Genomic DNA, 26,693 nt, shown 5'->3' with positions numbered 1-26,693 from the left:
GCCTCTGCATGCCAGGCATGTGCTCCAACTCCTTGTGCTGACTCCCAGATCTCTTAAATATGTTTTTAATTTACATGAGGTGGTAGTTTGGGGATATAGTTCTAATTTCTGACAGAGTTGTGTAACCACCATCAAGACATGAGGCGGTCCCATCATCCCCAAATTGTGCTGATGCGACCTTTGTTATCAGCCCCACTCCTGGCAGGTACTGACTTGTTCTTTGTACCTATTTTTTTGCCTTTTCACATTTATGCATGTGCTGCAGCCCTTTGAGGAAACTTTCACTTCGCATAAGGCATTTAAGATCATGCCCTCTTGTTGCAGGTATCAGTAGCTTATTGCTCTACTGCTCAGTTGTTTTCTGTTATACAGATTGCACCTGTGTTTTGCTTATTTCGCTGATTGAAGGATGTTCAGGTGGCTTCCAGTTTCTGGCAATTAGACATAAAGGTGCTTTATAAACACAGATTACATTTTTTTTGCAAAGCAGACTTATTGTTGTATCATTTACATCCCATAAGATCATTTGTTTTATTTATTTATTTATGGCTACACCCAGTGATGCTCAGGGATCACTCCTAGCCCACCAGGCTCAAGGGACCATATATGGTACCAGGGATTGAACCCAGGTCACCCATGTGCAAAGGGGTTGGGGATTTGGTCCCCATAGAACCCTTAGCAGTAAGGACCCCCTCATGCAAACCATTCACTCCAACCCTTTGGGTTTTGTTGTTGTTGTTGTCACACCTAGCTATTCACCTGGCTCTGCACTCAGGAATTATTCCTGGTGGTGCTGGGGGGACCCAGTGGGATGCTGGGAATCAGACCCGGGTTGGCCACATGCAAGGCAAATACCCTACCCGCTGTGCTGTCACTCCAGCCCCATACTCCAACCCTTTGAACTACCTATGCATCTCCCCAGAATTCAGTTTTTCACAATTGAGTGCAATGTCATGGGCTTGTGGTGAATGGTTTTACCGGTGTTGAGTCAAGTTTCTTCAGTTCCCATTTTATTGAGAGTTTTTATCTTCAGGGTGTTAGATCTTGTTGAATATTTTCTCTGCATCTATCAATATGATTATATGATCTTTATTTTTCCTTGTATTGATATGGTTATCACATTGATTGACTTGCTGATATTAAATCATCTTTGCATACCCATGATGAATGCTACTTGGTCATGGTATGTGATCTTTTTAATATATTGCTGGGCTTTTAGGTCTTTTTATTTTTATTTTTATTAGTGAAACACCATGAGGTACAGTTGTAGACTTACAAATTTTTGTGCTTGGGTTTCAGTTATAGGTCTTTAAACCTGAAGAGAAGTACCAGTCTGCAAACTAGCAGTTGAAGACCACTGGCCTGGTGTAAATGTTGTGTTCAATGTAGTGGTGTAACAAATCACGCCAAATTAAGCAGCTGAAATCCATGACAATTATTTTGCTCCATTTGATATTTGTGGGTGACAGATCTGGGTTGTGGCTGGCTGAGCAGTTATGGTTTGGCTTCTGACTTGACTGCTGTCAGCGTGAGGGGCAAGCGGCCGTGGTTGAGTTGGGGCTGGCTGGGCATTTCAGTCTCCCTCATCATCTCTTGGCCTCTGCATGTGTTCTGCAGGTTCTCATTGTCACTTCCTCCTTCCTCCCTGTGTAGCAGTCACCAGGCAGGTAGATGAGATGGCTTGTACAATAACAACAACTCAGCAGCGCCAAGGGCTTGCCTGGTTCCCTTGGAATACTCAAGATCTAGTCTTGGAAGCTGGGTGATGTCTGTTAAGTTATAGCACAGACTAGCACAGATTCAGGAAGAGGAGAATAGACTCCATCTTTTACTGGGAGGAATGTCATCATCATGGTGTAAGCAGCGCATTTATCATTGGCTGATGTTGTGCCCTTCATTGGAAAATACATTTGCCATTGGGTGGATTATTTCCAGTGCAGGAAAGGGCCTGCTGGTACAATTTTCTCAGATGAAAGGACTATTTCTGAAGGGCAATGTTTATATTGTTGGGTATGTTCATTAAAAAGGCAAGGTGTCCTAAGGGTCGGTGGTTCCAAAGAACCATGAGTGTCTTTTCCAAATACCTTAACTCAATAACCAAATCTGCCTTAGGAATCTAAGGTAAGCAAGGAAGAAAAAAAATTTTTTAATTAATGGCTTTTAAAAAGCCAAACTTGGTTCTTTGACTGGGACACCAAAATGAATAAGCCTTTGGGGCTGGAGCTATAGTACAACAGGCAGGGTGCTTGCCTTGCATATGGCTGAGTCCATTTCTATCCCAAACACCCATATGGTCCCCCAAGCCCACCAGGAATGGTTCCTGAGTGCAGAGGCAGGAGTAAGCCCTGAGCATTACCAGGTGTGGCAAGAAAGAGAGAAAGGAAGAGAGAAAGAGAAAGGAAGGAAGGAAGGAAGGAAGGAAGGAAGGAAGGAAGGAAGGAAGGAAGGAAGGGAGGGAGGGAGGGAGGGAGGGAGGGAGGGAGGGAAGGAAGGAAGGAAGGAAGGAAGGAAGGAAGGAAGGAAGGAAGGAAGATGCCTTTAAGATAAAGAAGAAAGAAACTCAAATTACTAAAATTAGGAGTGGATGTGGTGATGCTACTACTGACATTATCAAAATTAATTATAAAGGAATAAACAGTTACATGTCAACAAATTGGGTAATACAAATAAAATGAGCGTATTAATAGAAACTACTCAAGAAAAATTAGAACATCTTAATTGACTAGGGCAAAATGCATTTGCATCATACAGCTTTTCGTAAAAATCTGAGAACCTTACTTTGCTGGTGAAGGCTGCCAACTCTTGAAGAGTTAGCATGTCTTTCAGTTAGCCTCAGAGAAACTAGAGGTCTTTTCTTATACATTTTGAATTTGGAGGGTAGTGGCACCCCAGCAGCGCTGAGGGATCCTGTGGCATTCCCTGCTGTGATCACTTCTCCTTGTGGTCTGGAAGTGTTTGGGCCCAGCATTGTGGTGTTGCTTGGTGGTTCTGAGAGGTTCCAGAGCTGCACCCAGCAGTGCTGGGCCGGGATGGGGAGGAACAGGGGAGGCCCTGTGTTGTGGTGGATCAAACTCAGGGCCTTTGTGAGCAAGACATGCTCTCTTGAGTGGTTTTGTTGAGTGGTCTTGTTGAGTGGTTTTCCCAGAAGAGGCAAGTATTATTTCAATACTGAAATCAGATAAAACTGGCTCTTAAAAAGGAAAGCTAGTGACTATATATTCCCTTGTAAATGTAATGTAATGCCCTCCAGTGTTAGTACAGTAAATCCAGCAGCATATAAAAAGGATTATATTCCATGACTAAGTGGGAACTATCATAGGAATTCAAGATTGACTTAAACACTGAAAATAAATTAATGTAATGCACCATATTAGGAGAATAAGAAAGGGAAAACCAGGGCCAGAGCAATAGAACAGAAGGTAGGGCTGCAACCAACCTGGTTCAGTCCCTGACACAGGCCAGGAATGATACCTGAGTGCAGAGCCAGGAGTAAGTCCTGAAGACTGCCAGGTATGGCCCCCAAACAAAACAAACAAAAAACAAAACAAAAAAATGGGTAAAACTTAATTTTTTTCCTGAACTACTTTCTTAGTAGATCCAGAAAATGTATTTGACAAAATTCAACATCATTTCATGATAAAACGATTCAACAAACTAGAATGAAATAGAACTTTCTTATTTGAACGAAGGACATCTATAAAACACCAAGAGCGAACACCACACTTAATAGTGAAGCACTGAAAGCTTTTCCCCATGAATCAAGAATAAGAAAACAAAGTGTCTTTAACCAGTCATCTGTTCTCAGGCACTCGGGTTTTTTCCAGATTCTGGCTATGGGGGTTGGGAGAGATACTGGGATCTGTGGTGGTGGGAAATGGGCACTGGTGGAGAGATGGGTATTTGATCATTGTATAATTGAAACCCAAGCACAAAAATTTGTAAGTCTACAACTGTGCCTCATGGTGTCTCACTAATAATCACTTATCACTTAATCACTTAATCTCCGTTATTCATCGATTTATTCGAGCGGGTGCCAGTAACGTCTCCATTCATCCCGGTTGCGTGCTAGCGTAGCCCAATGGTATCTGTTCGTTCTAGGAACATGCAGAGCCTCAAACCGATCATTCAGGGTCTTGATGAAGAAGTCTGACCATCTTATAGGTGGGCGTCCACGTGATCTTTAGATGTCCCGTGGAATCCAATCAGTAATGGCTCTAGTCCAGCGGTTGTCTGTAAACCTCATTACGTGTCCAGCCCATCTGATTTTTGATGTCTTGGCAAATGAGACAGCGTCCCTGATTCTTGAGCGTTGACGAAGATCAGAACTCCGGATTCTATCTCTCATTTGAGTGAATCGTGATATTCCAAGCATAGTTCTTTCGATTCCTCTTTGAGAGACCCGAATAGCGTTCTCATCCTGTTTTCGTAGGGTCCAGGTCTCTGAGGCATATGTTAATGCAGGAAGAATAGTGGAATCAAAGAGATGTGCTCGTAGCTGGAGGTTCTTTGTCCTTTTAGTTATTTCTTCAATGCTCTTGAAGGCATTCCAAGCCGCTCTCTTCCTCCTGCGTAACTCAGGTGCCAGGTCATTCATCATGTTGATTTCTCGACCTAGGTATATATAACTGTTGCATTCGGAGATGGTGGTTCCGTTGAGACCGAATGGAGCGTCAGGAACAAGGCTGTTTCTCATAAGCATTGTCTTCGCAAGATTCAGCTGTAGTCCGACCTTTCCACATTCACGGTCAAAGTCGTTCAGCATTTGTGCTGCTTGGCTGATGTTTGGTGTTATTAGAACAATGTCATCAGCAAAGCGGAGGTGGTGTAGTTGCCGACCATCTATCTTCACTCCCATGTTTTCCCATTCCAGTCGTCGCATGATGTTCTCGAGGGTGGCACTGAAGAGTTTTGGTGAAATGGTATCACCCTGCCGAACCCCTCTCTTGATATGGATGATTACTTCTTTGTAGAATGGTGAGATCTTGGTAGTGAATCCGCAATAGAGCTCACGAAGGATCCTGATGTATTGAGTTTGTACGCCCTGATTGGCTAGGGCTTCCATGACCGCTTCCGTCTCAACAGAATCAAAGGCCTTCTTTAAATCAATGAACGTTAGACAGAGTGGCATCTTGAACTCCCGAGATACCTCAATGAGCTTGGTTATTGTGTGGATATGGTCGATGGTACTGAATCCTTTTCGGAATCCGGCTTGTTTACATGGTTGTCCTTCATCTAGTGTTCTGCTAATCCTATTCAGGATGACTCGAGTGAATAGTTTGTAGATGACAGACAATAGGCAGATTGGGCGATAGTTGCCAATGTCGTGGAAGTCTCCTTTCTTGTATAGTAGTACAGTCCTGCTGGTTTTCCATTGGGATGGAACCTTGCATTCAGACAGGTAGCGTGTGAAGAGTCGAGCCAATGTATTGATGAGTACTGATGGTAAGTTCTTCAGGTGTTCAGGTCTGATCTTGTCTGGGCCAGGTGCTCTTTGTTTCTTTACCGACGAGATGGCATGTTGGATTTCGGAAGGGAGAACATTGGGAACGACATATCCATCATGTGGTATGTGGTATGTGGGCAAGTGGATGTGGCTATTAAAGAGATCTGAGTAGAAGTCATGAATAATCTTCTCCATTGCCCTTCTGGAAGATGTGATAGATCCATCATGATGTCGGAGGGCAGTCATCTTGGTTTTGTAGTTGGTGAAGGACAGGCGGGCATTACGAATGTTTTTCCCAGCTTCTGCTGCATCTACCAGTACTGCTGCTCTCCTGTTTTCTAATAAAAATATTTTATCTCCTCTCACTAATAAAAATTTTTTAAAAAAAGAAAACAGACGTTCTTGCTATTTGATTGTATATAGATTGTATATAGATTATCTAACAGGAGAGAAATTATACAAGAAGCAAGGAAGTTAAACAGAAAGAAGGGAGGGAAGGCATCTAGTTTAGAGAAGAAGGAAGGTTATAACAGATTATAAAGATTATAAAAACTTGTTTAGGTTAATAAGGTAGTATAGTAAGGTTGCTGGATATAAGAATAATATAGTAGTAATGAACAAAAAGAAATTCTATTTACCATAAGGTAAAAGGTAAAGGCCCTCCCGTTGATCGTCGATTTGCTCGAGCAGGCCCAGTAACGTCTCCATTGGAGACTTTGTTGTTACTGTGTCTGGCATATCAAATACTCTCAGTAGCTTGCCGGGCTCTCTGAGAGGGGCGGAGGAATCGAACTCGGGTCGGCCATGTTGGCCGCTTGTAAGGCGAACGCCCTACCCGCTGTGCTATCGCTCCATCCATATGATCATATGGATCATATTTACCATATGATCAAAAAAAGGATATAATCAGTAATACACTCTGAAAAAGTGTAACACTTTTACTCTGAAAACAACAAAACACTATTGCAAGAAATTAAAGAAGACCCCTATAAGTAGAAAGACATGAATGAATGAAATATTCCTTGTAATCTGTAGGTTGAATACTCTCAAAATTTCAATGGCTACTTTTTAGAATTGGACAAAGCTGATTCTAAAATTCCTAAAGAAATCCAATAAATGGAAAATAACCCAACCAATCTTGAAAAAGAACAAACTGCAGAACTCACATTTTCCTGTCTCAGACTGCTACCAAGCTCCAGTAACACTGTGATATGGGCCTAAGGATAGGCAGTGAAAATTGAGATCTACAAATTAATCTGTGGGTCTATGGTAAATTGATTTTCAACAAATATACCAAGAGTTCAGGGGTGGGGGGTGGGAAATAATCTTTTCAACAAATGGTGCTGGGATGGCTGGATACAAGAGAATGTTGAAGTTGGAACCCAGCCTCACACTATACAAAATTTAAAATAGATCAAAAACCTACTTTTAAAATTAGAAGTAAATCTTCATTAGCTTGGAGTTGGCAGGGACTTTCCTAAATATGACATCAAAGCATAACAACCAGTGGAGTATAAACAAATAAATTGAAGCTCATCAAAACTAAAATCTTTAGGGCCAGAGAAATCGTACAGCAGGTAGAGTCCTTGCCTTGCCACAGCTGACTTGGGTTCACTCCTACCACATACGCCCCCTGAGCACCACTAGGAGTGGTCCCGAGCACAGAGCCAAAAGTAAGCCCTGACATTGCCAGTGTGGCCTAACAACAACAAAAATATTAAAATCCCTAATGTGTCAGAGCAAGAATGTCCAGAGACAACCTACAGAAGGGAGGAAGATATTTGCAAATATCACTATCACTATCACCCCATTGTTCTTCGATTTGCTCAAACAGGCCCAGTAACGTCTCCATTCTTCCCTGTCACGTGCAAGTGTTGCCCGATGACATATTGTGGGCTCCTTCAGGGTCAGGGGAATGAGGACCAGTCATTGTTACTGTTTTTGACATATTGAGTACGCCACGGGTAGCTTGTCATGCTCTGCCGTGCGGGCAGGATACTCTCAGTAGCTTGCGGGCTCTCCGAGACGGATGGAGGCTTTTGGGGCAGCCTCTGATCACCTTTGCAGGTGTTCCCAGTCAGGCATATAGGCGGGTATGATACTCTCAGTAGCCTGCCGGGTTCTCTGAGAGTGAGAACTAGAGAATAAGAGGTCATCATATTATATTTGCAAATACAAGGATCAAATAAGGACAACTCAGTCAGAACACCTATTTTCAAAGAGGTAAAGACCTTCTCAACCAAGCAGTTATAGCACAGTAACTCTAATAGGATCTAGTAGTACATGCCTGCTCTATGGCAGATGAAGGAAACATGTTCCTGGTAATTTTAGCAAAACATTGAAAGTAATTGGAATTAAATTGCAGACTGGAAAGAAATTAAGTCTGTAGAAATCAATATACTGTGTATAAATATGTCATGTTTTTACACCCAGTTATAAATCTTTCGGTAAACAACTTCTAATCAGATTTTCATAGCAGTTAGATTTTTTATGTATGACCATTAAAAATAGCAAAAATATACTTATAAACCAAATAGTGATAGTATATGCTATAGGAAAGATTCCATAACTGTCCTATGGTTGAAGTGGCTGTTATCATTCAAAAAAACAACAATGTGATGATTTATTTCACTTGTTTATTTTTATTATTTTTATTAAACATAACATAGGACTAATTGCAGACTTCACACCTTCCAAATTATGCATTCTTATATATTGTAACTAATACCTGAGAATGTTTCTGAAATTGTGGCCCACCTATAGACAAAAAAATTGAAGTAGAAAAAGTTTAAAATACATGACCTTTTTAAAAATACATGACTTCTAAGCTACTATGTAAAAAGCCCTAAAGAATTAGAAAATTTTACTTCTTCCCCAAGTAAAATAGCCCAAATCCAAGTCTTTTTGACTCAAACAGTTGTACTTTTTAAGTTTATTCAAAATAATTCTCAAAGAATAATATTTGGAGGATTAACTTTAAACTTTATTTTAGGTTAAAGTACTAGGTTAAAAAAACTAATTTTGTTGACTCATAATTGATATTTCATTTAAAGGATATGAAGTAAATTTTATGCCTTCATCTTTCCTAACAGCTGTGTAGTATTCCATTGTGTAGATATGCCATGATTTCTTTACCCAGTCGTCTGTTCTCTAGCACTCCGGTTGTTTCCAGATTCTGGCTATTGTTAATAGTGCTGCAGTGAACATAGAAGTGCAGATGGCATTTCTGCTGTGTCTTTTTGGACCCCCAGGATATAGTCCCAGAAATGGTATTGCTGAGTCAAAAGGGAGGTTAATTTCTAGTTTTCTGAGGAATGTCCACGTTGTTTTCCAAAAAGGCAGGACTAGTTGGCATTCCAGGAGGACTAGTCAATAGTTAGAAATTACCATAAGTATATTGGGGGTGGGGCTAGGTAGTTAAAATAGAGGAGGGGGGCGGAGTGATAATACAGTGGGGAGGGCACTTACCTTGCACTTGACCAGCCTGAGTTTAATCCCCGGCATCCCACATGGTCCCCCAAGCACCAGCAGGAGTAATTCCTGAGTGAAGAACCAGGAATAACCCCTGAGCATCGTCAGGTGTGACCCAAAAAAGACAAAACAAAACAAAATTAGTACATTACATTTGATGGGGTATAAAATAGAAGGAAACCAATATCAATTTAAAAAACCCAGCAATTGGGGGCTGGAGCGATAGCACAGCAGGTAGGGCGTTTGCCTTGCACACGGCCGACCCGGGTTCAAATCCCAGCATCCCATATGGTCCCCCAGCTCTGCCAGGAGTAATTCCTGAGTGAAGAGCCAGGAGTAACCCCTGTGCATTGCCGGGTATGACCCCAAAAATCAAAAAATAAAATTAAAAAAAAATCTTAAAAAAAAAAAACAGCAATATTAGCACATAAGGCTCAACCTGTAATAACATGTTAATAATCTCTTATACAAGGGCTTATTGGCCCCAGGATGAGGTACAGCCTTATACACTTTCCTCTAAGGAAACTTTTGGATCATTATTAGATTATTCCTAACAAACAATAAAAAATAAGTTATTTAGGATCTGCCTTTGGGGCAGGCTTGGGAGGTGGTGGGAAATTCAAAATAATGGTGGTGGAAAGGTGTAATGGTGGTGGAATTGGTGTTGGAATATCAAGCACTGTAGCACTGTCCTCCCGTTGTTCATCGATTTGCTCGAGCAGGCCCACTACTGTCTCCATGGTGAGACTTGTTGTTACTATGTTTGGCATATTGAATACGTTACGGGTAACTTGCCAGGCTTTGCCATGCGGCGAGATACTCTCAGTAGCTTGCCGGGCTGTCCGAGACGGGCAGAGGAATCGAACCCAGCTCAGCTGGTCCGGCAGCTTGCAAGGCAAATGCCCTACCACTATGCTATCACTCCAGCCCATTGGTATGGAATATCAAATGTAATGAATTATTGTGAACAACTTTATAAAAAATAAATTTAAAAATTTAGAGTGTGAAAAGAATATCTTTTTCATATTTATCTTCAACGTTGGATTGGAGATTTTAACCAGGGAAATAAAGCAAAAGTAAATGATAAGTGATTAACATAAATTAAAAGGAATCAGATTAAAAAAGAAGTGCAACTCTGTATTTAGAGATGGCATTACTGAAAACTCTAAGAAATCCATTAAATAGCTGTTAGGTCTAAAAGTAAAAAAAGATAGAGGAGGGTCCAGTATGACAACAGTAGTTGGAAATGACCACTCTGGACAAGAACTGAGTGTTGAAAGTAGGTAAAGGGATCACTGTCACTGTCACTGTCCTCCCGTTGTTCGTCGATTTGCTTGAGCGGGCCCAGTAACGTCTCCATTGGAGACTTTGTTGTTACTGTGTCTGGCATATCGAATACTCTCGGTAGCTTGCCGGGCTCTCCGAGAGGGGCGGAGGAATCGAACTCGGGTCGGCCATGTTGGCTGCATGCAAGGCCCTACCGCTGTGCTATCGCTCCAGCCCAATATACATGATAATCTTCCAGCATCTGTATTGCAAACCATAATGACTAAAATGAGAGAGTGAGAGAGAGAGAGAGGGAAAGAGAGAAAGGAGAGGTGCCTGCCACAGAGGCAGTCTGGGTTGGGATTTTGGGAGGGTGGGAGGGAAACTGGGGGTACTAGTGCTGGGAAATCACACTGGTGGAGGGATGGGTATTGGAACATTGTATGACTAAAACCCAATCATGTAATGCTCTGTCTTACAGAGATTATATTTATATAGGATTACATATATAATGCATAAAGTTTAAACAAGGACTGTATTGCTAAATTCAAACCTATTACAAAATGCATAAAGAAAATTGAAGTTTCATTTACTTGTCCAAGATAAGAGTGTTCATAACATCACTTAACATCCAGATCAATTACATTGCGCTGCTGGGACCTTAAGTCTCTTGCGCCAGGTAGTGGAGGTGGGAGTCAAAAAACTCACTTGAAAAAAAGAGCCATTCAACAGGATGCCCGTGAGGTTGGAACACACACATGGCAAGTGAGAGGCCCTGAGTTCAGTCCTGAACATCACACACACACACACATACACACACACACACACACAATGATGCCTACAGCATCGAATGCGGCCCAAGTGGTAAAGTTGCTCGTTCCTTCCACCCCGTCCCCAGCACCATCATGTGTAGCCCTGGGGGCCTTGAGCACCGCTGGTCCAGAGCACTGGCCCAATGCTCTGAATGGCCTGGATGCATCCCCCTCGGATCAACAAACAGAACCAAAAACAATCGTCACGGTCTTAAAGCATGTTTTTCTGACCTGGATGCATAAATATCCATTCTTTCAATATAGGGTCAAGGTATTTCTTTGCACGTGTGTCAGCTCTTCAGCATAAACCATCATCATCTGATGATTTCTAATTTCCCTTTTTAAAAAAAGTAATGGAACACAAATCTAAATTATTTTGAGCACAGAATGCATTTATATTTTTATTAGCCCAGTTTTTTAGCTTTTCACCCACACATGACTCAATAGTATTAACATGCTTTTGTGTTTCCAAACATTTCACTTTTTTGTACTCATATTTCATTGGTTTGTACAACAGTTAAACTACAGATTTATGATTAATACTGTTATATGCATAAACAGATTGAGGAATAAACACAGCTGAAGTTGGAATTTACCTACAGTGGAAGAGCTGCATCTCAAGTCAAATGCTTTTTTTTTCCTTCCTCCTAAGAGCCTCTGATTTCCCAGGGTGAAAACAAGTGCTTTTTTCCCCCACTGCTCTTTGCTACATTGTTGTAATGTTGTTAGCAGCTCTTTCAACTTCTCAAATCTAGAAACCTCAGCCACCTTCATTTCCTTATAAATGGACCCGTCACCAAGAGCCCAGAACCATAGTACAGCAGGGAGTGCATTTGCTTTGCATGCAGCCAACCCGGGTTCCATCCCTGGCACCGCTTCTGGTCCTCTGAGCACCACCAGGAGTGATCCCTGAATGCACAGCCAGGAGTCAGCCCTGAGAATCGTGGCCCTCCCAAAAAAAGGCAGGGGGGCAGTGAGGGAGTGGCGGGATGAGGAAGCTGGCAAGAGTCTTGGACATTTTGATGGTTTAGAGATAAGTCACTATGTATATCAAACCCCTGAGTTAATACTCCTGTAAACATGTGACCCAAACTATATAGTAAGTCAGTTTAACAAAAGAAAAGAGTTTTCTAAGGAGGCAGGATGGAAAGAGGGAGAGAACCTTGGGTCACTGGTAGAGGAACAATGACATTAGTGGTGGGTTTGGGATTAGAACATTGAAAACCTGAAACTCTATTAATAAAAGCTTTGTAAATCACAGTGCCTTTTAAAAAAGAAAAGAAAAGAAAAAAGGGAAAAGGAAAGAAAGTAAACTGATTTTATCCTCAGTTCTTCACGGTCAGGGCCCTCCTGTTATTCATTGATTTGCTCGAGTGGGCTCAGTAATGTCTCCATCGTGAGACGTTGTTACTGTGTTTGGCATATCGAATACATCACGGGTAGCTTGCCAGGCTTTGCCGTGCGGGCGAGATACTCTCGGTAGCTTGCCGGGCTCTCCGAGAGGGGCGGAGGAATTGAACCTGGGTCGGTCGGGCCGGCCCCGTGCAAAGCAAACGCCCTGCTGCTGTGCTATTGCTCCAGCCCCGTCCTCAGTTCTTAATACTAAGAAATCTTATTTAGAAGAAAAGGAATAATAGAAATAGAAGTATGTTATAAGAAAACATTCTACATGTAAGCTTGACAAGAGTTTTTTGTTGTTGCTCTTTTTTATTTTGGGCTGGAGCGATAGCACAGCGGGTAAGGCGTTTGCCTTGCAAGCAGCCAACATGGCCGACCCGAGTTCGATTCCTCCGCCCCTCTCGGAGAGCCCGGCAAGCTACCAAGAGTATTCGATATGCCAAACACAGTAACAACAAAGTCTCCAATGGAGACGTTACTGGGCCCGCTCGAGCAAATCGATGATCAACGGGAGGGCCTTTCTTCTTTCTTTCTCGAGCTCTTTTTTATTTTAATTGCGATAGCACAGTGGTAGGGCGTTTGCCTTGCACGCAGCCAACATGGCCGACCCGAGTTCAATTCCTCCGCCCCTCTCGGAGAGCCCGGCAAGCTACCGAGAGTATCTCGCCCACACTGCAGAGCCTGGCAAGCTCCCCGTGACGTATTCGATATGCCAGACACAGTAACAACGAAGTCTCCAATGGAGACGTTACTGGGACCGCTCGAGCAAATTGACGATCAACGGGAGGGCCTTTACCTTTACCTTTAATTAGTGGTAGGGTGTTTGCCTTGCAAGCTGCCTGCCTGGTTGAGCCGGGTTCAATTCCTCCGCCCCTCTCAGAGAGCCTGGCAAGCTACCGAGAGTATCTCGCCCTCACGGCAGAGCCCGGCAAGCTACCCGTGACGTATTCGATGTGCCAAAAACAGTAACAACAAGTCTCACAATGGAGACGTTACTGGGCCCACTTGAGCAATCAATGAACAACGGGGGACAGTGCTACAGTGCTACCAGATAAAAAAAGAAAAAAAAGCCTCAGAACTCCCCACCCCATGTTCTCATAGCCCACCTGGAACAATGGGTGCCTGGGAAAACACTTCTGAAATCCAAGGAAACTGATCTGTCAGGGTCAAGCTGGGGAGGGGTGTTGTTGTGTGTCTTGTTCAGAGACATCTACTTAAGGTATACGGGAATTATTTCATAATGGGGGCATGGCAGAAGGTGACAAGAGTTTGCTTTTATATTAGTAAATAATTTTGAACTCCACCATTAGATGTGTTGCATATTACCACCAGAGACTTCGGAGGAAGAACAGGTAAAATAGAATAACCCAGAATCAGCATCACTAATTTAATGAGCCCTATGATGGTCTGGTTCTCAGAAGCATATTTGATAAGAAATTTTCAACTTGTTAACCACAGCCTAGATATTAAATACTTCCCTAATGAAAGGGATTGCTGTACGTTTATTTGCTAACTTGGAGTTTCTTGATCCATGTCTACTGTTTTATCTTATTTGAATTTATTTTTACTATTAGCCAGGTGTTTTCCTAATGTTTGTAGTGCAGGAGCATTTTCAAGAGCAAGGATGATGGTTTTGCTGTTGCAAAAACATAGTCATTACTAGTAATAAGATGCAATGGAAAACAATAATAAACAATGGAAAACTTGTCTTTGGACTTATTTTCTGTTCAGAACAAATAGTAGTATCGATTTTGGGTTTACCTAGCCCAGTAGCCCAACATAGTTTTGGGGTTTTTTCTTTGGTTTTTATTTCTATGTTTTTATTTTTCGTATGTATGACTATTATTGGATCACTATTATTGTTATTATCTACTCCATTTAGAAAAAAGAATGAGTGAATTGGTGGCAAAACAAGATGCCAGTGAGATTTTTCCTCCTCTGTCATGTTGTTTTTCTTCCTCTGAAGTAGATCTGCTAATGAAGTGGTTTGTTTTCTTAAACAGGACCTACGTCCCAGGTCAAACTTTCTGGTGTTGTGCTCTGTTGGGGTACATTTCATTTGGAATGCTGTTATATTATTGGAATGTATAAGACATTAAGTCCATATTCTTTCAGTTCTAGACAAATTAATATTTTATTAGTTTACCTAATTAAAGCTAAATGATTGCTTTAGTCTCATAAATAAGTCATGACCCAATGAAAGAATCTATTCTAATGCCATTTCTTTAACATCTCAATAAGACACCATTGTACATGGACTTCTTTTTTGTTTGATGTCGCATTTCAGCACCAAAAGAAAATTATCGAGCAGTTGAGTAGATATTAGGTGACAACTTGCATATTTGGTAGTAGAATTTCAGAATAGAATAGTCTATTTCCTCAAAAATGTTCATGAATATTAAGTAAAATAAAAATGAACACTTACTCTCTTCCTTGGTTTTGTAAAACTGTCGTAGCTTATAATTTTCTTACTTTGGAACCCTGTGTGGGAGTTTAAGGTTAACATAATGTCAAGGAATAATAGATTGAAAAAATTATTCAATATGAAGAACAGATAATATTGCACAATAATATTTTTAAATCTTATGATAAAGAATCTTCCAAATCATTAACACTGATGTTCAAAGTTTGTAGAATTAGTTTTTGGGAAAATATTTTATTTTATGTTACTAGATAACTTGGGCTGGAGTGATAGCACAGCAGATAGGGCGTTTGCCTTGCACATGGCCAACCCAGGTTCGATTCCTCTGTCCCTCTTGGAGAGCCCGGCAAGCTACCAAGAGTATCCTGCCTGCACAGCAGAGTCTGGCAAACTCCCCATGGAGTATGGGATATGCCAAAAACAGTAACAACAAGTCTCACAGTGGAGACGTTACTGGTGCCCTCTCAAACAAATTGATGAACAATGGGAGGACAGTGCTACAGTGCAGTGCTGCTAGATAACTTGAAGTGAAATGAAATTTTAGGGCCACACCTACAGTTTTATTGGAATGAGATTCATCAAGTAGTTGCCTTATCAGTACCTAGGATACTTCTAGAGCAACCTTTCTTTTTTTCATTCACAACTCCTTTTCACTTGAGAAATTTTTACGTGACCCTGTTTATATAAAGTGGGTATACAAGTAAGACATTTACCGATTATCATAAGATTTAAGAATCTAGGCTCCTCAGTTCATTAGTGCCTTGGCAGATCCAAAGTAGGTTAAATACACACATTCATTACGTTCTTAAATCTTATTAAAATGTGGGTTTATAAGATCAAGGAAAATTGAGGTAAAATTGAGATAAAAACAGATACACATAAAGGACAGTCTTGAACTCATTTAAATGTTCTGTATTGAAACATGTAATTTTATATGTAAGCTCACCTTCTGCACACACCTTTTAGGTTAACATAATGTCAAGACTTACTTTGATGATGCTGGAGGATTTATAATATATAACCTTGTCTTTTCAGGCTCCTTCAACTTAAAATTATACAACTTTTTCACAGTATATGAAAATGTAAGAACATTGTAATATTCCACCATACTTTATTTTATGGTTATCATATAAATTACATTTATACACTCTTTGGAGTATATAGGTATAATGACACTAACATAATTACATATAAACTGAGTAACAGTATTATTATTTGCATTATATTATACTTTGGTAATACTAATCACATCTTCCAGAAGGGCAAAGAAGAAGATTATCCATGACTTCTACTCAGATCTCTTTGATAGCCACGTTCACCTGCCCACATACCAAATTCCGCAGAATGGATATGTCGTTCCCAACGTTCTCCCTTCTGAAATCTGACACGCCATTTCGTCGGTAAAGAAGTGAACAGCACCCGACCCAGACAAGGTCAGACCCAAACACCTGAAGAACCTGCTGTCAGTACTCATCAATACACTGGCTCTGCTCTTCACATGCTAGCTGTCTGAATGCAAGGTTCCATCCCAATGGAAAACCAGCAGGACTATACTACTGTACAAAAAGGGAGAAATCCATGACATTGGCAATTATCGCCCGATCTGCCTGTTGTCTGTCGTGCACAAGCTGTTCACTTGAGTCATCCTGAATAGGATTGGCAGAACACCAGATGAAGGACAACCATGCGAGCAACCTGCGTTCCACAAAGGATTCAGCACAACCGATCATATCCACACGATAACCAAGCCCATTGATGTTTCTCGGGAGTTCAAGATGCCGCTCTGTCTAATGTTCATTGATTTCAAGAAGACCTTTGATTCTATTGAGATGGAAGTGATCGTCGAAGCCCTAGCCAAACAGGGCGTTCAAACTCAATACATCAGGATCCTCCGTGAACTGTGTTATGGATTCACTACCAGGTTCTCACCATTCTACAAGGAAGTGATCATCCATGTCAAGAGAGGGACTAGGCAGAGTCATACCATTTCACTGAAACTCTTCAGTGCCACCCTCAAGAATGTCATGCGATAAGTGGAATGGGAACGAATGGGAGTGAAGATAGATGGTTGGCAATTACACCACCTCTGCTTCGCTGATGACACCAAACATTAGCCAAGCGGCACAAATGCTGGCTGACTTTGACTGTGAGTGTACAAAGGTCGGACTGCAGCTGAATCTCATGAAGACAATGTTTATGAGAAACAGTCTCATTCCTGATGCTCTCAACAGAACAAACATCTTCGAATGCAACAGTTATGTGTACCTAGGTCGAGAAGTCAACATGACGAATGACCTGGCACCTGAGTTGCACAGGAGGAAGAGAGCACCTTAGAACGCCTTCAAGAGCATCGAAGAAATAGCTAAGAGGACGAAGAACCTCCGGCTCTGGGCACATCTCTTCGATTCCACTGTTCTTCCTGCATTAACATACACCTCAGAGACCTGGGCCCTATGAAAACAGGATGAGAATGCTATTCAGGTCTCCCAAAGCAGAATCGAAAGAGCTATGCTTGGAGTGTCACGCTTCACTCAAATGAGAGAAAAAATCTGGAATTCCGACTTCCGTCGACAATTGAGAATCAGGGACACTGTCTCATCTGCCAAGACGTCGAAAATCAGATGGACTGGACACGTAATGAGATTTGGAGACAACCGCTGGACTAGAGCCATTACCCACTGGATTCCACAGGATGTCAAAAGGTTGTGTGGCCGCCTACCTTTGAGATGGTCAGACTTCTTCATTCAAGACCCTGAATGATCGGTTTGAGGCTCTTCGTGTTCCTAGAATGAGCAGACACCATTGGGCTACACCAGCACGCGACAGAGATGAATGGAGACTTTTCTGGCGCCTACTCAAGCAAATCTATGAGTAACGGGATATCAAGTGATCAAGTGATCAATACTAAAGAAACCAAAATGAAAAACTAGCTTTGCTAGCAATGCTCAGGGACATGCGGTGTGGAAATTGGACTCAAGCTTCTAGTATGCTGGATACGCACAGTCCTTTAAGTCCTTTAACCAGACTTGTTCTGGTCTTTGTATTTTAGTGGGCTACTGAGAGTTTGTCACATATCTACATAATTTAGAGCCTTTAGAGATTTAGTTTATACAGTTTATGCAAAGGATTTAAGGGGGGTCTTCTTTTGTGACTCTTCTTTTGGGGGACTAAATATCAAGCCATGAACTAGATTTACATGGTCAGCTGACTTACAACAAAAGTATGAAGGAAAGTGAAGAAAAGAATCTTTTCAACAAATTGTACTGAAACAATCATATATTCTTATGCCTCCAAACCTCACAAATTTGGTATTGCATAGTGTATGTAAAAGTTAGCAGAGGTCAGAGCAATTGTACGGCAGGCATTTGTCTTGCACGCACCCAACCTGGTTTTGATCTCCAGCACCCTATATGGTCCCCTGAGCCCTACCAGGAGTGATCCCTGAGCAGTACTGGGTGTAGCCAAAAAAATGCACTCAACATTGGTGCCAGAGTAATAGTGCAACAGGTTAGATGTTTACCTTGCACACAGCTGGCCCAGGTTTGATCCCCAGCACCCCATGTGCATAATCATTCCTGAGCAGCATCGGCAGTGATACCTAAGTGCTGAGCCAGGACTCTGCCCTGAGCACTGCTGGATGTCGCTCAAAGACCAAAAACTAAAAAGAGTGAGAGGGAGAGAGAGAGAAAGAAGTCAACATGGATCATAGACTTATGTAAAACTTCAAGTTATAAAATATGAAGAAGAAACTTAAGAGAACATCTTTGTGATCTTAGGTGAACCAAAGATTTCTTAGCTACAGCATTAAAATTTAATCCACAATTAATAAATTGAACTTGACATAAGTAGAATCTCCAGCTCTTCAGCAAACACAGGAGCATGGAAAAATAAGTTAAAAGTCTGGGAGAAAATCTTTGCAAATCACAGAGCCGATAAGGAACTTTTTTCCGGAATACATAAAGGCTTCTCAAGCTATTAAAGAAAATAAATATCCTAATTGTAAAAATTAGCAAAGGATTTGATCCTTAATTTATTACTTAATCAAAGAAGATTAACACATGGCAAATAAATACAAGATATTCAGCATCAGCAGGAAAATGCAAATTAGATTCCAGATAAAATTAAAATAGCTAGAACTTTAAAAGTTGATGATGAGTTTGTAGAACGACTGAAACAACTGTTTATGAGAACTCAAAAAATGCCATTTGGGGAAATAATTTGTTTCTTTAAAATTGAAGCACACAACTGCCATGATCCAGCCGTTTCTTCTTTAGGCATTTACCCAAGAAAAGTGAGAGTGTGCGCGCGCGCGCGCACACACACACACACACACACACACAAATACTTGTCCCCAATAGTCCTAAAGACTTTATATAGTCAAAACCTGGAACCCCCTCAAGTGCCCCTTGAGAGTGGGTGCAGAGAGGGACTGCTGTGCAGTGCTTCCAAGCAGGCAGCTGGGTATCGCGTGCTTCACCCCTGCATGACCAGAGCCACCTTCCTCCGGATGTTCATGACATGCCACAGCCCAGGCCCTTTGCCACTGTCACACAGTTGGGGTTGTAAGTGCTTGGCACTTCTTTTCCAGATTGCTGATCCCTCCGTTCACGTGCCAGATTCTGCCATAGTAAACAACTCCAAATAAATCTTGTTTCCACGACATGAACGTTAAGTTCATGGTGCACTGGCTGCGAGTTCTGTTCCTCTGAGACATGGGCTGATAAAGATGTCATTATTTGAAACATTGCTGGTTGTTGTAAATGTTGATTGGATAGAAAAATTGTGTGATATGGAGGGATTAAGACAGATTTTCCAGCCTGGCTCTGCCTTTTTTATTCTTATCAGCGGTCACACTGAGCTGAGCTTCTGTCTCATTTTGGGGTACATGAAAATCTTAAAGCAATGGCACTGTTAACCACATTTTAAAGTCACAGTATAAAAATTATACAAAACATCTGTTTTTTCCGCTGCCTAGAAAGTGCTTTCTTTGGATGAGGAGGGTCTTATTCCTCTGGTCTTGTTCTTCTGGGCTGGACAAGGAACCTGAAATTCAGAGAGGTCAATGAATTGACTCAACTCACAGCAGTCAAGCGGGACTAGAACCCAGGGATTCCGTTGGAATGCTTTTTTTTTTCCTGCAAATTGGAGAAAAATACTACACTCTGTATTTACACATTCTTTATGTTGCCCATCTCATCAACAGGCCACGTTTCACAGGTGTCTCGTCTCCCTTGTTGCCAGCAGTTGGAGCACAATGGATCATTCCAGGGCACTCGACGCTGAGGATGAGTTGGGACCTTTAGCCCATCTCGCTCCCAGCCCTCAAAGTGAAGCTGTCGCTCACGAACTCCAGGAGCTCTCCCTGCAGTCCAGTCAGCACTTGCCCCCGTTGAATGAAAGGAAGAATGGTGAGTCTGTCCGCTTGTGCTTTGGGACCCTTGGTTCCGACCTGCCCTTTCTGAGCTCACGTCTGCTTTGGTAACCATTTCCCTGGTGCATTCAGTGATCGGACGCAGAAGAGAATCCCACTGATGTGCTTTCTTCCTAGCTCTGAGTTTCAGGCAGAATTTGCACCCAGTTCTTTGATGATCTCCCCAGTAACTTTTCTTTGGCAGCAATGTTCTCTTTGAAAACCAGCTTTAGTTTTAACCATTTTAACACAAGCAGATTTTGTGCCAAAATAGCAATAGAGGGTAACTTGCTGTATTGAGTCCAGAGAGCATAGCTTGCAAATTTGGCTAGATTCTTTCCACATTTCACATTCCCCGTGTGTTGCACCTGATCTTAATGATTGCTTATAAAATAAGAACTTCTTGTTTGAATGTTTTAATGTGTATAGGATATGATAATATTTAGTTTATGATTGGCTTAGCCTTATGTACAGAGGGAATATTTTCTATTGATTTGTTGCTTGTTCAGGAAATTATCACTAATCACAGAGACATCTCCGAGTTTCCAGGAAACCCAGTGCTATGTGTTTTTTAAAAATAAAACATAAATAGAAACAAACGATACATATTTTTAATATTTAAAACATAAAAACTAACAAGATTCAAGATATTAAAATTTGCACACACTGGAGCGATAGCACAGTGGTAGGGCGCTCGCCTTACAAGCAGCCAACATGGCCAACCTGAGTTCGATTCCTCCGCCCGTCTCGGAGAGCCCGGCAAGCTACCGAGAGTATTTGATATGCCAGACACAGTAACAACAAAGTCTCCAATGGAGACGTTACTGGGCCCGCTCGAGCAAATCGACGATCAATGGGAGGGCCTTTACCTTTACCTTACCTTAAGTGTACGTATTTAAAAGGTAGATTTAAGACTTTGAACTGGATTTGCTATGCTTTCCATGGCATTGATGAGTCTTATATTCACAAATATAAATATATATTTACCTGTGGTTTTAGAGGAGATAGGGGGATAGAACCATTCCCCTATAGAGCACTTTTGTACCTTGTTACTCATTTTTGTGATTGGGTGTTTCCCAATTCTTCTCCGTGATGGCTTTTTCTTACTTGGGAAAATGAATGAAAGTCTACTATGATTAGCTGTTTATTAGTACATGTCCTTGCAGTTACTTGTTCTCTTGTCAAATAAGATGTCTAATACTTGGATCTGCTGCTGGTTCAACCAGATTTTTTTGAACAACAGCTTCACTAGAGTACCAGCAAAGCCTGCAGGAGGCTGTTGATGGTTTGGGGGTTTTGTTTTTATTTGCTTTTGGGCTCACACCTGGTGCACAGAATCGACTCTTGGTTCAGTGCCTGGGAATCACTCCCAGTGGTGCTGGTGAACTACATAGTATCTCTAGTAAACCCCAGGTCCTATGTTGCAAATACACACTTCAGTTCCTTGAGCTCTCTCCCCAGCCACTGGTGGGGATGGCATTTGGACCTTCCTCACTTAGGAACCTCACTTCAGCTTACAGTGTAACTAAAACACTAAAAGCACATTTACTGAAATATGACTAAATGTAATCAGATTTTTCACAGTACACTTGGATCAATATTATTCAAATTATTATCTTCAAAAAAATAATGGTTGAACTCATATAAGCTTCATTAATGTATAGTCGATCAAGAAATGACTTAAAGATGCAGAGGAGGGTAAATAGGGAAGTTTTCTACTTTGGGCTATTGATACAGCTCTTTGCAATCTCTTGCAAGAATAGTTATTTGAATAATATGTCTGAATATAAGGTAAAGGCAAATAACAGGTAGTCTTCCCTTGGAAACTTTTAGGTGAATTGATTAAGGTTTTGATTTATGGAGCCAGAGTGATAGTACAACAGGTAGAGCATTTGCCTTGCACATGGCCAACCGGGGTTCAATTCCCAGTCCCCCCAGGCACTGCCAGGAGTAATTCCTGAGTGCAGAGTCAGAAGCAATCCCTGAGTATTGCTTAGGTGTGGCCCCAAAACAAATGTAAAATATTTTCTGATTCATTAATTTAGGTACACATGCATAATTAAAATCACATTTTATAAAAGCAGTGTAATATATTAAATAGTCGCTTTATCTACAACCCTGTTTCTGCTAGTCAGTTTGCTCAGGTTCTGTCCAGGAATCTTTATGGTGAGTGTCCTTTGCAAAGGCCATTTTGCATTACTCATCTGGCACTGCCCCCCAGGGTGTATCTGCAGTTCTGTTTCTCCTGGTTGATTGACAGGATTTGTGGAGGTACGCATCATCTGACAGTGATGAGTTTATGACTAAACAAGCCAAACACCAATGAGACTAAATTTCCCTCCCCCCCCCCCCCAGAGTAGTATATTTGTAGTATCTGCAGTTACTCCCTCATGTTGACTTGTGATTGGGTGTTCTGTTTTGTGAGGATTAATTTCTGGTTTCTTATTTTATCATTTTTTGAGTTAGTAAGGTACTTATATAGCCTTCCAAGAAAAAGAAGTGCAGATAAGTCCACGATGAAAAGCAGGGTGCTCCTTTGGTCCTACCCAGTTTCTTCTCCAGAGGAAACTGTGTCTTGGGTCCTTTCTGAAACTGGTACTTGAGTACATTTTTTAAAGCAATTTTTGAAAGTTGTCTTGGTAACAACATTCAACGTTTACAATTGTAGCTTCAGAATTACCTGGAAATAATATGTTGTTTCCAACCCACCCCTCACCCTTGATTCTATTAAGGTATGTCTATAAATACCCTAGAAGTAGCTTCAATATGAAATTGATTTGTTAAGCTCATTTGTTTTCTTCAAGTACTTTTTTTTACTTCAATATTCAGTAAATGAAAGAACACCTTTTGAGGTATAAGAACTCAAATATGAAGCAGTCTCCTCTTTGCTAAGTGACTTTAGGATCTTATATGCCTTTAGCTTCTGTTCAGGTATTCAATCTCATTTTAGGCCTGTGGTGTCTATTAGCCTAATTTGCATATGCATTTCCAAGCATAGAAGGGATCGTTATAGCTGTCATAAATCTAGGTTTTTTCATGTTAATTTCTTTTTTTTTTAGGAATTCTTAATGCCATGTCTAAATAATACCATATACAAGATGTAGATATCAGCCTCAAAATACAAAAGTAGTATTTAGATATTATGAAGTAATTTAATTTAGATGGCTTCTTGGTGATGATTATTGTTAGACATAGGCATTTGAATTTTTTGTCAGAATAAGTTTCTGCTAAAGAAAATGGTGATACTGGGGTTGGAGATATAATACAGTGGGTAAGGCGCTTGCCTTGCATGTGGCTGACCCAGGTTTGATTCTTGGTATCCCATATGGCCCCGTGTGCTCCTGGAATAATCCCTTAATGCAGAGTCATGAGTAATCCCTGCTGGCTGTGACCCAAAAAGCAAATCAAAAAAAAGTGACATTTCTTTTTTTTTTTTTGCTTTTTGGGACACACCTGGCAATGCACAGGGGTTACTCCTGGCTCTGTGCTCAGGAATTACCCCTGGCGGTGCTCAGGGGACTATATGGGATGCTGGGAATCGAACCCAGGTTGGCCACGTGCAAGGCAAACGCCTACCCGCTGTGCTATTGCTCCAGTCCCAAAAAGTGATATTTCAATCTGAAATTACTATATAGAAAAGGATTGTGTCAGTGAATCATTTATAAATAGATTTTACAAGAAAAATGAAAAATTGGAGTGTATACTTGGGTAAAGGTCTAGGATTTTCCTCATTTTTATTAATACTTGTGTTGAGAATGGTAGAAGGTCAAAATAGTCCCACTATTTTAGGATAGGGGCTACTGTTCATCAGATAAGGCAGTTTTACTTGGCATGTGAGTAACCCAGGTTTGGTCCCCAGCACCACATATGTTCACCCCGCAAGCCTGTCAGGAGTGATCCTTGAGGGCACAGCCAGAAGTAAGCCCTACCACTGCCAAGTGTGGCCCCCAAAAAACAGTAGTCCCACTACTCTAATAAATATGAAAGGTATTTAGCAATAATAATAAAGCTAATAATTTCCTTTATTCCTAAATATGGCCAAAATAATTCTGTAGTTAGCAGCATCTCAAAAGTAAGGCAATCTTTTAGACAATTTGGAAAGTTTAGTACTTGATCTGGGTCTGAGTCCAGGGATTTTCAGGTGAAACTCAATCCCAGTTCTGTGGCTATCGAGACCCCTCTCACCCACTGTCTGAAGTATCAAGTCCATGAAAAAGGAGTATCTGCCACCTTCAGTCTTAACAGACATTTTTAAACTAGTTCCAGTGAACTGAATGTTTCAAGCGTCAGTCAAGAGGTGAGAATTATTTGGCATTCGTATTTTAAACTTAGGTATTATTAGGTTACTGCAGTTTTTCACTTGGTAATTCTGTCTGAAATACTTTTTTTTTCATCATTAAACTGAACAGTTTTAGATCACCTGTTGTTCTATTCCTGAGTCATTACTTAGTAGAAAGAAAGTTGGTTTTTGAAAGTCCGTTGCATGCCAGGAAGCCCAAGGTGACTCTCCACTGAGTTCAGTGTAGGTACCAGTACATTTATAAGTGCTCAGACATCATTCCCTGGCCCTGAAACCCAGCCAAAGAAAACTGCTTGCCTTGCATCATAGAAAACAAATAGCATATGTTCACAGCTGGCCTTTTCTTTAACTTTTCCTCTGAAAACATTCCCCCACTGCTCAGTAGGCCTGGAGACTTGCTGTCCGCCCGGTGCTGGGAAATGTGCAAGGGGGATGAGTGTTTATCCTGAAAAAATCATTGTTCCCTAGAGTGTCCACAGACTGGTGTCACCTACTGGAGACTGGTGAGGAAAGGTTGTTTCTCATTTCTTTGGATCAGACAGTAAGACAAAATTAGCATAGTTTCATAAGTGGAAAAGAAAGAAATAGATGCTTAATGGCCAAAACACGGAACTGAAATTTTGAAGGCAATAGCAATGAATACTCTTCTGTAACGTTAACTTATCAGTGCCTTTCTTAACATATTTTGGGTCTGGAATTTCTAAAACAGTTCCCTGAGCCAGAGAGCTAGTACCGCTAGGTTTCATGCTGTCGACCCAGGTTCAGTCTCTGGCACATCCATGAGCACAGAGAACAGCTGGGCATGCTCCAAGACCCCCAAAGTAATGATAATACAATTCCCAAAGATACTAATACATGTTCTGATATATTTCAGTAATTTTTTCCCAGACTCAAAATTGAAAGGAGTTGAGTCCAGAGAAGAGAAATCGTTTTCTTTTAATATAATTTTCTTTAGTTTCTAATATGCTTTTTTGACTTTAGAATTTTTTGTTGAACTCAAATAAAGCCTAAAGCCAGTTAAGAGTGTCCTGACAACTGCAAATGAAGTTCTTGATTCATTGTGGCAGCTCTCAAACTCTTTTTGTTGGTGACAATCTCTTGAGCCCTCACAATGAAAAAGCAGCCGTGTAAGTAGCTTATGGGCGAGGCAGTTTCTTTCACAGGGATTTCTTTATAAAGTCTCCTGTTAAGTAGTGTGTTTTTCTCTCCACAGTGTGAATAAGCTCCTGTAACTCTGTCCACCTTCTTTTTTATTTTTTTTTTTCTTTTTTGGCTCTGGGTTTCTAATTAGGTAGTTTTGCTGTTACTAAGGATTTTGTTTGCTTCAGTGCGTTGCTAAACACGCCTGGACACATACATAGGTGGAGGGAGCCGACTGGGACTGAATTAAATCTCCTCCCCTTGGTGGCTGGTGGAGTCAGATGCTCTTATTCTTTGCTTTCATTTTGCTGGAGGTTGGAGGGGGCTGCAGGGTAGATGATGCTTGTGGTTTCAGAAATACCTCAGCAAGACCATAGTCCCCAGATAACAGCCCCTGGAGCTTTATTTTGAGTTGTTATTCCAGTCTTCAAGTCATATTCCACTGCAGAAATGCCCTATGCCCTTGAAATCTCAACATCAACACATTCAGTAAAAGTAATGTTTAGCACATAATAGTAATTGGAGGTTAATCCAACATGTGGCTCATTATCTTAAACTTACAAAGATGTTTGCCAAAAATTTTTACAAGCTTTTTCTAGTTACTAAAGTCTTCGACATGCATTGTTTGTTATATAGATTATTCAAGATATTTTCACAAAGCTAGAGTCACTGTTTGACTCATGAACTGGTGAATAAATTGAAACTATTAAGAAATATTCTTTTCTGTTCTTCAGAAAGTAGTTTTAAAAGAGAACAAAATGATAGTGATTAATGTTACTTAGCTATAATTCCCTAACTACTTAGGTTAGTTGGACTTAAATGTTATATAATCAGACCCTCTCCTGGGCCAAAAAACTTTGTTAAGTTTGGGCTTGCTTTATTCATAACTGTTACCTCACCTAATCACAACAAACTAGCTTAAAAGAAAAAGAAGTGCTAGGTAGGGGATACTTGCTTTAGAAAAGTCTGAGAAGAGTAAGGGGTGTCCTAGAAAAAAAATAGCATGATTATTATCTTCCATTGTTAATTTG

The 26,693-nt window shown here is 41.0% G+C and overlaps 1 protein-coding gene across 1 annotated transcript in view; it reads left to right on the top strand.

The window, feature by feature from the left end:
- The window catches only part of MRTFB (myocardin related transcription factor B), a 163,683-nt gene that overhangs the window by 37,522 nt on the left and 99,468 nt on the right, over positions 1 to 26,693 (top strand). Inside the window, exon 3 of the mRNA XM_056122198.1 lies at positions 20,016 to 20,220. Within this exon, the coding sequence (XP_055978173.1) occupies positions 20,067 to 20,220 (154 nt within the window). The 5' untranslated portion in view covers positions 20,016 to 20,066. The remainder of the gene's footprint in view (positions 1 to 20,015; positions 20,221 to 26,693) is intronic.

The sequence above is a fragment of the Sorex fumeus genome, unplaced genomic scaffold (assembly GCF_029834395.1).
Source record: "Sorex fumeus unplaced genomic scaffold, SorFum_2.1 ptg000045l, whole genome shotgun sequence".
Classification (NCBI taxonomy): domain Eukaryota; kingdom Metazoa; phylum Chordata; class Mammalia; order Eulipotyphla; family Soricidae; genus Sorex; species Sorex fumeus.
This window is presented reverse-complemented; position numbering and strand designations above follow the sequence as displayed.